General features: G+C 36.1%; 1 protein-coding gene across 1 annotated transcript in view; it reads right to left on the bottom strand.

Moving 5' to 3' along the window:
• The window catches only part of Mms22l (MMS22 like, DNA repair protein), a 102,799-nt gene extending 90,909 nt beyond the window's left edge, over positions 1-11,890 (bottom strand). The window contains exons 1-7 of the mRNA XM_076924071.1: positions 11,348-11,890; positions 10,468-10,593; positions 7,972-8,021; positions 6,080-6,167; positions 5,803-5,983; positions 2,630-2,720; positions 447-577 (exon numbers count right to left, since the gene is read on the bottom strand). Of these exons, the coding sequence (XP_076780186.1) occupies positions 447-577; positions 2,630-2,720; positions 5,803-5,983; positions 6,080-6,167; positions 7,972-8,021; positions 10,468-10,593; positions 11,348-11,505 (825 nt within the window). The 5' untranslated portion in view covers positions 11,506-11,890. The remainder of the gene's footprint in view (positions 1-446; positions 578-2,629; positions 2,721-5,802; positions 5,984-6,079; positions 6,168-7,971; positions 8,022-10,467; positions 10,594-11,347) is intronic.
• Positions 11,891-12,934: the final 1,044 nt, after the last annotated feature.

Raw genomic sequence — 12,934 nt, forward strand, 5'->3', positions numbered from 1 at the left:
CACTAACACACACACACACACACACACACACTCACACACACACACACAGAGGAATAATTTCCAGTACACTGATGTACAATGAGAAGTTACATACTATGGATTTTGAAAAGCTAAAACAAAGTAGTCTAAATGTTTTTAGCATAATGATAAATATTTGATAAATATTTAATCTGATTTGAGCATTATGTAATATATATGCTTATCAAAACAAATTACCTCATTAATGTGTACTATTTTAAAGTACCACTTTAAAAATTAACATGTAAGATGAATTCCAGCCTATTGTAAACATTTATATCAAAATTCTTGCCACATCTAGCTCCCAGATATTAGTAACCAAATATAAAACAAGAAACATTAACACAGAAAGTATTTCAAATTTTTATGCATTAAACCACATGTATTAAGGATTGTCATTAAAATGTTAATAATTCTTAAAGCATTACCTTATCATATCTGTTGAGTGACAGGCATATTAAATCACAGAAAAGATGTTCACAATGTTCTTCAAAGAGACTGACATTGGTTAAACTGTCACCTGCCTGACTAATAAACTGATGACCATAAACAACTTGTTCTGCAAAATAAAATAAATTCTATTTTAAAACCTCAGATTGTATTAATTCTCACAAGAAAAAAAATGATTTTACCTCTTCAGATTCTTCTACAGTAAAAATACAATTTTAGGATTTTTGGGGTTTTGTAAGTAAATTAAATTTGAGAATAGCCAATTATGGGTCCATACATTACCTAAAAACCTTTGCTAATTCTATATTCACTTTAGTTAACTTCTCTTGTATTAATGAGGCCATCTTTGAAAATCATTATTGCTCTGTCACTTTAAAATAAAAGAAAAAAACAAAAAAGTCCTCATCTACAACTCTAAGAACAAAGAAGCTAAAACATTAGATTTTTTTAACTAATGCTGGTATGCTGACCACTTATAATTGTTTTGTGGCATAAAACAGAGCAAACCAAGGAAAACAATAACCAATACCTGTACCTACAAAACAGCGTGTCCACTTAAATATTGTTCTAAATACATGAAATACAGTCATTATAAATCTGTAAATGCCCTTTGTCTATGTAGTTATATACATACATAAACAAAAACTAAGAATTGACTTAGAGATGTCTTTGGGAACTAAAATGCCAATAGCAAAATTTAAAAACCAAACCAACCAACCAAACAAACAAACAAAAAAAACCTCACAGCATTTGCTAGGTATGATAGCACATGCCTTTAATCCCAGCACTCCAAAGGCAGAGGCAGGTGGATCTTTTTGAGTTCCAGGACAGCCTGGTCTACATACTGAGGTCAGCCAGGGGTAAACAGTTAAGTGAAACTCTTGTCTCTAGGAAAAGAAGACCAAATGAACAAAATATATCACAGCATCTGAAGTATAAGATTATTATCCATATATACAAGCTTCTAAAAGTTAGAAATTTTGCAAAAATAAAAGACAAGCAAATAACAGAAGATTAAAATTATGTAAATATGTTGACGTTAACTGATAACCAAAAAGCCACTAAAGAAAAAGAGACATTTGATATCTCTTTCCATGTATTAGCAACATAAATCCATTACTGGCAAGAGTCTGAAGTAAAAAAACATAATCTATAATTAATGTCAAAACTTCAATGTTCCATTCTATGTCTAAGGAAATATGTTACAGAACATGTATACAAATTAAAGCTGCATGTATATATGTTTTCTGGGAAATATTATTTACAATATTAAAAAAAATCAAAATCTGTTGTTAAAAAGCAGACATGGCTAAATAACTGTAGATCTGAAGCACGCAGCCTTGGAAAACTGAACCACAGGTACTTTCACAACAGATCCCTAAAAACCTGCTAAACGGGCACCGGGGAGGAATCTTAGTGGTTAAAATGCTGCTGTATCACTGCAAAAACCCTAGTTCTGATCCCCAGCACCCAAGCAAAAGCTACCAAGGGCCTATAATCCAATGGTAGGAAAAGAAGACTCTGGGAATTGTTAGTCAATCAGATTAGCCAAAATGACATGTCCAGGTTAAGTCAGTAAAAGACTCTGTCTTAGCCAGACAGTTGTGCTGCACACCTTTAAATGTAGCACTGCAGACAAATATCTGTGAGTTTGAGGCTGTCCACAGATTTAAAAAAAAACTAAAAACAAAAAAAAAATTGTCTCGAAAGAAAGAAAGGAAGGAAGGAAGGAAGGAAGGAAGGAAGGAAGGAAAAGAAAGAAAGAAAGACAGACAGACAGACAGACAGACCTTGTCTCAACACACACAAGCACACACCCACAATCAGCTAAATGAAAGATGGACACCTTGGGTGAAAGAGAGGCATAAATCCTTTTATCTACTTTTTAAAAACATCACTAAGTACTTATACTGCAATAAAATTGTTTCTTTTCTTCTGAACAGGGTCTTACTACGTAAGTCAGACTGACCCAGAATTTAGCATATAATCTAGACTAGCCTCATGATCCTCCTGCCTCAGCTTCCTATGAGCTGGGATTATAGACCATATGCCAGGAATCAATCAATCAATCAATAGTTCTATCTTAGGATTTTTAAAAAGAATCAATCAATCAATCCTTAGGATTTTTAAAAAGAATTAAGACAGAAATTCATAAACTTACTCCATTTCTCTCCCAGCATGTGCAGTATTTCCAACACCAGCCAATGGGTGTCTAAGTAGAGATGTAATAAATGCCATGATGGAGGGAAAAGCTGGAAATGACATTATCAGTATGAATTAAAAGTTTGCACCACAGGTATTTTGTACCACATCACAGAACTCCATGCACACAGATAAAGAACCAACTAACTATTCAAAATCTCAGGGAAAAACTTGTCTTTGAGTAGAGGAATTTTTTCACTGGAGATCCTTGAGAGGATACATTTTTTTTCTTTCTGGTTTAATACAGGCACACACTTGAGATGGCTGAATAGACTGGACAGTACAGACCCTTTCGAACCAACCACTGATTCTATTTAGCCATGGAGCTGCAAAGAAATCTTTAAGAGACAGGTTTTGCTTTAGACTTATCTAAGAAATATTCTTTAATGCATATTAAAGTGAGTTATATATGGTGACTACATAGGAATAAGAGATAAAAAAGTGAACTTCACATTATCATACCAACCATACAGTCATCTTCACAAAGTTAAAGAATTTTATCTCTCAATCCATGATTAAGCATTCAAACAATTCTATCAAAATCAAGTCAGAATCTTTAGCTCTTAGCTACACTGGGTTACCACCTGTCAATACTGAGTATCACTGTAAAAACAAGTGACATTAGCAAGTTCTACTGAAATACCTAGAAAAAAAAATGACAAGGGTTTTTCTTTGTCATTACAAACAAACTAAAATGCTAGACTAATAACGTAGTGGAACAGGAAGAGAAAACAAGCAGCAGATCAGAGACAAGATAAATAAATGACATCTCAAATCAATGAGGAAAATGTAACCTATTAATAGTGTTCACATCCATTTACAGAAACTAGTATCAGATTTCCTATTTCCCTACATATTTTTTAAGTTATAATGCATACAGGTGTTTTGCTTGCATGCATGCATATGCACCATGTGCATGTTTAGTGACCATGGAGACCAGAATACACCAGATACCATGGAACCAGAGTTAGAGATGCTTGTGAGCCATCATGTGGTTGCTGGAAATCAAACCCAGGTCTTCTGGAAGAGCAGCCCATGCTCTTAGACCTCTGAGGCATTTTTTAGCCCTGTCCCCTACATAGTTTAAAAAAAAATGAATGACAGCTATAAATGTAGAAACCAAAGTGCTTTTTAACAGCATAAATGACATAAAAAAAAAGAAAATCAACAAATATAATCATATACATGCACACACACACACACACACACACACACACACGGCGAGTGTGCACACACACACAAACTCTCAAACAGTCATCTGGAAAATTCAGGTTAATTGGTGAAGAAAAACCAACAAACAAATAGAAAAAGCTATTTGTAATATATAAGATCTAATAAGTAATATCTGTAATGCAAATATTTTGGATGCTTAGCTGGAAATAGTGACTAAAATGGTTTTCATATATACACAAGATAATATGCTACATATAAAAATCTTATGTTTTTAAAGTTATTTCATTGCAGAATAGTATTTTGGTATATATTTTATATTTTAAGAATAAGAAGTTCTCCTGCCTTAAAATATAATCTTATAGACCTCAAATAAACTAGTTCAAGTCCACCAAATCAAACTGCCTATAAAAATCTCAGATACTCTTGTGAACAAAAACTACTTTCTGCTGATAAAAGTTATTCATGTTTATTTTCTTATGCATTTGAAGGACATTAAGAAAATACAACCACTCCAATACACAGAAAACAGAAAAGGAAATTATCCTTTCTTTGCAAACCACACACATAACTTTATCATATGACAGAATTTAAAAAGCAAGTATTGAGTTGCTCTCTTTGTATTAAACACATTAACCTATAAATTATTTTAGAACACTTTTATTCTTAAAGATTCATCTCAACATTGATATTTTGTCATGAAAGTCCACCAAAATATAAATTTTGACTAGTATCATGTTACTAAAAACCTAGTTACTGCCGGGCAGTGGTGGCGAACGCCTTTAATCCCAGCACTTGGGAGTCAGAGGCAGGCGGATTTCTGAGTTTGAGGCCAGCCTGGTCTACAGAGTGAGTTCCAGGACAGCCAGGACTACACAGAGAAAACAAAAAACAAAAAACAAAACAACAACAACAAAAAAATTGTCTCGAAAAACCAAAAAAAAAAAAAAAAAAAAAAAAACCAAACAAACCCCTAGTTACTGATTAGCTGATTAGTAAAGCCAAATACAATAGAAGAGGTTAAAATTTCAGAGAATCTCATAAATTTTCATAATTTCTCATTTATATATGCTCTAGTTTTCATATGCAGAATTTACCTGTTATTTACCTATAGGCTAGACTGTAATATTAATACCATTTTTTTAAAAATCAAACTTCAGAGTAAGTGTTTATCACTGGTAGAAAAGAGGCATATATGAAACAACCAACCACATTCCAAAAAAGTCTGAGAGATAGGAATACATAGATGCGGGCTTCAAAGTGCAGTTTTTTCCCTTTAGAGTGTTGGGGATTGAACCTAACACTATGAATACCATTAAACTGGGATATTAAGGTCCAGATGTGAAAGTGTATTTTTCCATATATTTTTCCTTTGAGACTAAGGGTATATAGTTGGTAGAGTGCTTTGCAGCATACATAAAGACCCAAGGACAATTTCCAGTATTTCATAAACTGGATATAATGGTTTGGGTCTGTAAGCTCAACACTTGGGGGGAAAAAAAGGCAGAAGGATCAGAAGTTCAAGGTCACCCTGAGACCAACTTCAGATTCATAAGACACTGTCTTTGGGGGTGGGTCAACTTTCTTTTTTAAATTTTACTATAACATATAATGACATATTTGCCTAAACCTTTATCAATGAGAATGACAGAAATTTCAAACACGTTAATTTTTATTTGAAGCTTCTAAGCATTTACACTGTTAAATGGAGAACAGCTATTGATACAGGTAGTGTTTTACACACTTGAGGCACCAATCATTTCATTCTTCCCATATCTCTTGGAAGTTAAAGAAGCTGTGTAACTGTAAGGTAAGGCACATATATAGTAAAAAGACATAATTAACAAGCAGATCAGAGTTTCATTTCATGCCATACATGTACAAATTCTTCTTATTCTTGAATAATACTTTTTCTTGGGGGAAGAAAAAAGTTGGATAATTTAAAGAATAAACTAATCAAACCTTAATCTGGTTTTGATTTACAAATGCTCCTAGAGTAACACTGGGAAGTTCAGCTAGATGTCCAATATACAGAAGTAATCCACGAAGCTCATCAACCAACATCGAAGGAAGCCGAGCTCCCAAAGCCTCATAGGGATGGGCAGAAAGACTGTGGCTCTCTGCTTCTTGTACTTTCAGATACCTAAAAAGTCATGAGAGAGAATAAATATACAGGAGTCTGTGTGAATATACCCACAGATATTAATGAAACAATAAACATACTCATCTGTTATCCTACCTGAAGATGAAAACTTTAATGTAGTGAAGAAACACTACACATTGCTGCCTAATACTGTCTGCTTTGGCGTGCAAGGTGGCTATCTTCCCTAAAAGGAAACAGATACTGTCAAGGATAGCTTAAACACTGTCAGTGAGCAATGGCCAAAATTTTTTATAGGCTTAACTTTAAATCTACCTTATAAGTCTTACTAAGTTTACAACAAACATACCTTGAAATAACCTACTTTCTCTATCTCACATACCACAACAGAACCCACAACAGGACTTTGTTTCACCTTCCTATAATCTATTTGCAAGACTTGCTTTAAATGTGAACTCTTTAAGATACCATTTTTCTTTTAATTGTATGTTTGTGTGTGGGTACACGCATGTACCCAGGGAGACCATCAGATGCCCCTAATGCTGGAGTGACAGGTAGTTGTGAGCTGCCCAAAATAGTATATTAGAGACAAAATTCAGTTCTTCCACAAGAGAAGTGCCTGCTTAAAGGACATTAGTCTAGCCCTGTGAATTAATTCTAGTTGCTCTCAAGTCAAAATGAATAAAAGGTCACCAACTATATTCATAATGAAATCAAAACTTCTTAATTATCTATATATGAAATAACCTTTCAATAATTCTCCTAAACTCATCCCTGCCACTCTTTGTGCTCAATTTTTTTAATATTCACTTACCAAGAATTTTATACATTGCTGCTATATGCAAAACACTGATAAGTATTATAATACATAAGAGACCAAAACTAAGAGAAACCAGGATCACACTGCCTTAGACTAAAGAACATTGGAAACAACTGTATAAAACTGCACACCAGTTAGAACTGTTCAATTTCTTAATTAGCAAATTTGAAAAGCACAAATTACTACATAAATTGACAGTTAACTACTAGCAGGTGATAACAGCTAGACTTTGATGCCAGAAAATAAACAGTTTTCATTAAATACAAAAATAAGAGAGTACTTCTCTGTGGTTATAGTAAAGTGACAAAAGTCAACCCTTTATAATCATGTCTGAACACAGAAATAAGGCTCTATGCAATCAGATACCACAGGCAACATCTTTGTCTTCATGCTATTAAGCCCAGTTTAATTACTAAAAACCTCCCAACCTTCCTTCCTGTGGCTCATGCAATTGCCTTTGCTCCTTAACAGCATCCAATCCAGAATACCCCAAACCATTACATTTTACACATATCAGCAAGTGTGTGTGCATTTACTCAATGTTTCGATAAATGAACCTATTTGACCAAAAACATATTCCAGATGATCTCTATTTATAGACACAGATAAACACTTAACATTATCATGGCATTTAAACTGTACAAGAACTCAACCAATAAGAGAGGAACTGTTACATAAGACACACATTATTAGCTGAGTTTAAAACCTAGGTTGAACACAAAGTCAGGACTCCAAATACTACCTTGCACTACAATTGTTACAAGGAGAAGCAGCTGGCCTACAATAAAAACACTGCTGTTCAATTTCCTTCACAAGACACCTACAGTACTCCACTAAATGCCAAAGGGAAGCAGAAGTAGAAAGCAGGAAAAGATCAAGAGCCCTAAGAAGTCTGTTAACTTCTTTTTCCTGTGTTTATGTTCTCCAACCAATTCATCGCCTCTAAAGAAATAATTCTCTCAGTAAAGTTTAGGGTTTTTTCCAAGTCAATTTACCTTAAGTCTTACGTAGTTGAAAAACAATACTATACATATCAGCTATAACAACATTTAAAAGTCTTATTCTTTTGGAATAACAAATACACTAATATTATGACCCTCTGACACAACACTTCATATTTTTATGAAATTTCAATTACACATTAGAACTTTATATGCAAGTCTACAAAGTGGTATTTCTTTTTGTGTAATTAAATACATATTAAACTTACCAAAATCACAGTTGACTTGTAACAAGGACTCCAAGTTAAATATCTGTTGCCTGATTTAAAAAATGTGAGAGAGTAAACTTTAGCATAATGTAAAGCACATTGCAATTACATGGATTGTGTTTCTAGCACTACTGGAACTAACAATTCCTTTTTGTTATAATTCACTTTGTAATGTTTATTAAAAGTCAGCTTCAGAAATAAATTTTAAAATACACAATGCAAAAAAATACATCTCTGTCTAAACTTAGAAAAGTATAGAAGATAGATCACAGGAACTATTTGAAAATCAGACTTCAATATCAATTACTATCTTCAGGAAACTTAAGATATATAAAACATTCTAGAGTTAAGTTTTATGTTAAATTGTATCATACAGCTGTATAGCAGTTCAGAAAATGAAAAGAATTACTGTCCTGATTAATACCTAGTCTCCTTGATACAAAATAGTTATCTGAAGAGAAGAACCTCATTTGAAAAAATGTCTCCATCAGCTTGCCTATAGCAAAGTCTAAGGGCCTTTTCTTTTTTGGGCCTTTTCTTGATGTTTGATATGATATGGGTAGCCAGCTTACGGGGGGATGGTGTCATCCCTGGGCAAGTGGTCCTAGATAGTACAGTATATCAGGCTGAGTAAGCAATGGGGAGCAAGTCAGAAGGTGGTATTCCTTTGTGGTTCATGCTTCAGTTTCTATGTCCAGGCTCCTGCCTTGCCTTCTCCTGAGATGAACTGAAACCTGTAAGCCAAATAAACCCTTTTTTCCACAAGTTGCATTTCTCACGGTCTTTAATCACAGTGATTTAAAAAAAAAAAAAAAAAAAAAACCAAAAACTAAAACAGATACATAAATAAAATATATATATATATATATATATATATATATATATATATATATGTAAAGCTATTAGGATGCTTCATTTTAATTCCTGATGGTAATCCAATTTCATTATTTCTATTTGCCTTCAAACTCTCTTGGATAAAGACCCCACTTCACTGGCTATTTACTTTGAGAGAAAAGATCTGAGTAGATAGTTTTCAGCTGACAATCATTCTAAAGCCAAAAAAAAAAAAAAAAAAAAAAAAAAAAAAAAGCCAGGATCAAAAGTAAGTGTTTTAGTTAGAAGAGATGACAGAGGTTCTGGTTAGTCAACAGAATGATGGACTGGGTATTAGGACTATCTTGTACCTCACTGGTACAATTAGGAATAAGTATGCTCTAATTGTATTTTGAGAGAAAAGTTTTACTTTAACAGGAAGAGTGATATGTAGGAGGAACTAATTGGGAAGGAGTACTGAGAGGAAGAGATGGAACAAGGAGAGAAGATGAAGGAGAGGAGAAGCTAGGTGATGAGAGAGAGAAAGAGAGAGGGGGCATGGAGGCAGATGTTCACATGTCTCCACCAGTCAAAGATAGTTTTTATATCTAGGTTGGGTATTGGGTTACGCTTCTGATTGAGCATTACCAAACTTATAAATCCTTTGATTAACATTTTAAAAAAATCATATAAAAGCAAAAAGGAAAGGGGGGGCATGGGACAGGGTTTTTTTAGGGAGGGGAAAAGGGGAAAGTGGATGGCATCTTAAATATAAATAAAATAAAATAAGAAAAAAAAAGACCCACTTCACTACTATATTTAGAATTACAAAAAAAAAAAATTGATTAGCTTGTTCTCTCAATAAATAACACAAAGCTGGAGAGATGGCTCATCAGTTAAGAGCACTTTTTGCTCATGCATTTTTGGACATGCATTTGGTTCCCAGTATGTATGGTAGTAGCTCACAACCATCCATAATGCCAATTCCATGGACTCCCAATGCCCTCTTCTGACCTCTGTGAGCACCATACATGCATATAATACACATACATACAGGCACTCAAAACATTCATAAAGTTGATTTTTGTGTTGACCTAAAAAGAAAAAAAGATTTACAATATATAATACATCAAAGATACACTGACATCTCTTTATGAGGGTTCATGGAATATAGTTCAAATCTTTATCTTCGAAACATGCTGAAAAAAAAAAAAAAAATCCAGGCATGATGGCTCATGCTTGTAATTCCAGCATGTAAGTTTTAGGTCCACCTAGGCTACACATTGACTACAGTTGACAACCTGTCTTAGAAACAAAAAATGCATATATAATATCTTACATATAGAATATGTAGATTATACACATACATACATTTTTTTCAGTATAGCTATTCAGTGCTCGGTAGTAGGATACTTGCCTAACATTTACAATAGCCTAGCTTTTATCACTAGAATCACACGTGTGCCCACACTCACATATATATTGATAAGGATTGTTTAACAATATAAGCAATATAAACTCCTTAAAACCATTATTTATCAGTCATTACTGCTTGACTGTTTCCTGGTCAGACCACCAACAAAGCAACAAGAGCAATTTCCCTGATGCTTTGGTAATCAGTAGTGGAAAAACCAACAATATAAAACTAGACAGCGTTAGAGTTAAAAATAAACACATACATACCTGAATAAATGAAAAAGCTCTCGACATGAATAGACTAGTGCTGTTTCAGTAACCCACTGGATGCCAAATAGTTCTACTGTATCCTCTTCAAAATTAGTTGGTAATGGATCAAGATTTAAAATTAACCTGTAATGGAAAGATGATTTAATCATTTAAATCCAGACTATACATGACATATACATATCATGGGGGGGGGAATACTTTATACTTTATGCTGTGTAAATCAGGTGAAGTAATGTAAGTCAAAAAGGAAAACTCAAAAGAATTCTAGGCAATATACAAAGTGGTCTTAGGTCATAGTATTTATTTTTTTTCTATAGACGATGGGTTTTTAAAACACCAAATAGTCCCAATAATGAAGGATGACATCATATAGCTACGTAATGTGTTTTAAGGTTATTAAGAAGGTATAATCATAAAATTAAAAAAAAAACGTTTTCTTGAATGAAGTTTCCTCAAAGGGCATTACCAAAATAATTCAAGAACAGCAATTTTATTGTAATATTCATTCTACTAATGTGTCTATGAATTCTGTATGCAGATGGGAAGAACCAGAGCAACACAACTGTCACGTTCTTACAGATAACTATTGTCCTTAAACGAAAATACAAGTTCCAAAAGACTAGGGCGCTCTGAAACCAATCTAAGTAAATTAAATGTCCAGCTACCCACTCCTAAGAGGTTATCAATCACCCAGTATGTTCTCTGTAATACTCAAAACCCAGCCAGCGCCCTAACACTGGCGAGAACCTTCTATGTACAGAGTTTATATCAAACGGGGCTTGCTGAGCACCTAAGACATCAGTGATAATTAACCAACATTGGTGGGGGCGGGGCTCTTCGATTCTTTTTTTTTTTTTTTTTTTTTTTTTTTACCTACCGCTTAAGGGCGCCACTGGCAAGGTAGGACTCTCCGGAAAACTTTCCCTCTCTGTTGTCAAAAGCGCAAGAAAAGCAGGGGGGGTTGCACCACTCTGTCCCCAGCTCCAGCTCTAAGCTGTCAGTCAAGAAGGCCGACGCTGCGGAACAGCCATCCATGATTTACATCGTGCTCCGAAAAGACACCGCGTTGTCCGTACAGTTATCTTTAGGGCTCCAAAGACACGGCCCAAGAAGCTGAAAGGTAAAGGGCGACCTCGGAGCTCCAAAATGTGCCCTCAGCACACATGGGGCAGACAAAGTTAACGCAGAGAAGCTGAGATGGCAACGGGCATCTTCCAGGACTCCGGCCCCAGGCACTGGAGCCGCCGAGACATCCAACGCAGGCCTCGCTCCCTCCGGGCTGCGGTGGGTTCTAAGGGCCTCACGCACCTCGGGCTGGTTTCCTGGCGCGGCCCCGGGGTGGTGCAGGCAGCCTCGCCGCCTCCCTCCGCCCCAGCCTGGCGTTCGGGTCCGAGATGCGGAACGCGGCGCCCGCCGCAGCAAACCGGAAGCAGGCGAAATTCCCGCCACCGCGTGCCCCGCCTCCGGCACCGCCCTCTCGCGAGTCTCACTGGCACGGCTAGCGCTGCCCGAGATCTCGCGAGAGCCTGACGGTCCGGACAGGTACGGGAACTCACTCTTACCGTGTACCTGTACCTTTGAGAGTTTGCGGGGCGAGATCGGACCACGAAAACGTGGCTCTCGATTGAGGCAAGGGAGGAGGGTCTGAGAACAGCCGCGATCAGCTTCAGGCCAGGCCCGGGAGAGCGTTATTCCCGGGAGCCCCGCGCCTCCCTCGGCCGTCCGCAGCCGGTCCACCCTCTTCCTGCCCTGGGGCCCACCTCCGCTCTCCTCTGGTGGCTGCCTTCTGCTCGGAAGCAGTGGCCCAGAACACAAGGGAGAAGAGAATCCCTTGTCCGGACACATTGAATAAGTCAGATTGCTTTTTCTCCAGACGAAACAACTTTTACTCTCTGTAATAGATCTGAAGAGTTACGATTTTGTAAAAACATGTTTCCATCCATTTTCCGTATTAAAGTGTTCTTTAAAATTGACTCGAATTGTCTTGAGATGGGGGGCGGGTGGAAGAATTGAATTCAAATACCTGCAGTTATTTGAGTATATAGCTTGTCCTGAGGACACCCACTGCATAGGGAACCTATCCTAACTCGTGGATGTTTACATAAAATGCAAAGTGTTTTCAAATGACGTATGGGATGGAGTGAGAAGAGAAAAATCCCACCACAGTGTAGGACTACTGTAGTAGAGGTATTTGTGCAGCTCAGCTGAGGTACTCTGAGGCCTGATGCTTTTTTTGTTGTTGTTGTTGACTGCATAATCATGACTATAGTTGGTGATGAATATAGTCTGTATTATGAGGGTCTCTTCCACGATGGTGTCAAGAGTATGTTTTCTGAGTCTGAGAATATTGAGCGTTGGCACTGCAATTAGGACAATTTGCCATACAGCCATTTTTCTTCCACCAATCAACATTCCAATATGCTCTTGTCTGTTGTGTTTCTTTAAATATGTGAATTCAACTTCG

The sequence above is a fragment of the Arvicanthis niloticus genome, chromosome 25 (assembly GCF_011762505.2).
Source record: "Arvicanthis niloticus isolate mArvNil1 chromosome 25, mArvNil1.pat.X, whole genome shotgun sequence".
NCBI classification, from domain to species: domain Eukaryota; kingdom Metazoa; phylum Chordata; class Mammalia; order Rodentia; family Muridae; genus Arvicanthis; species Arvicanthis niloticus.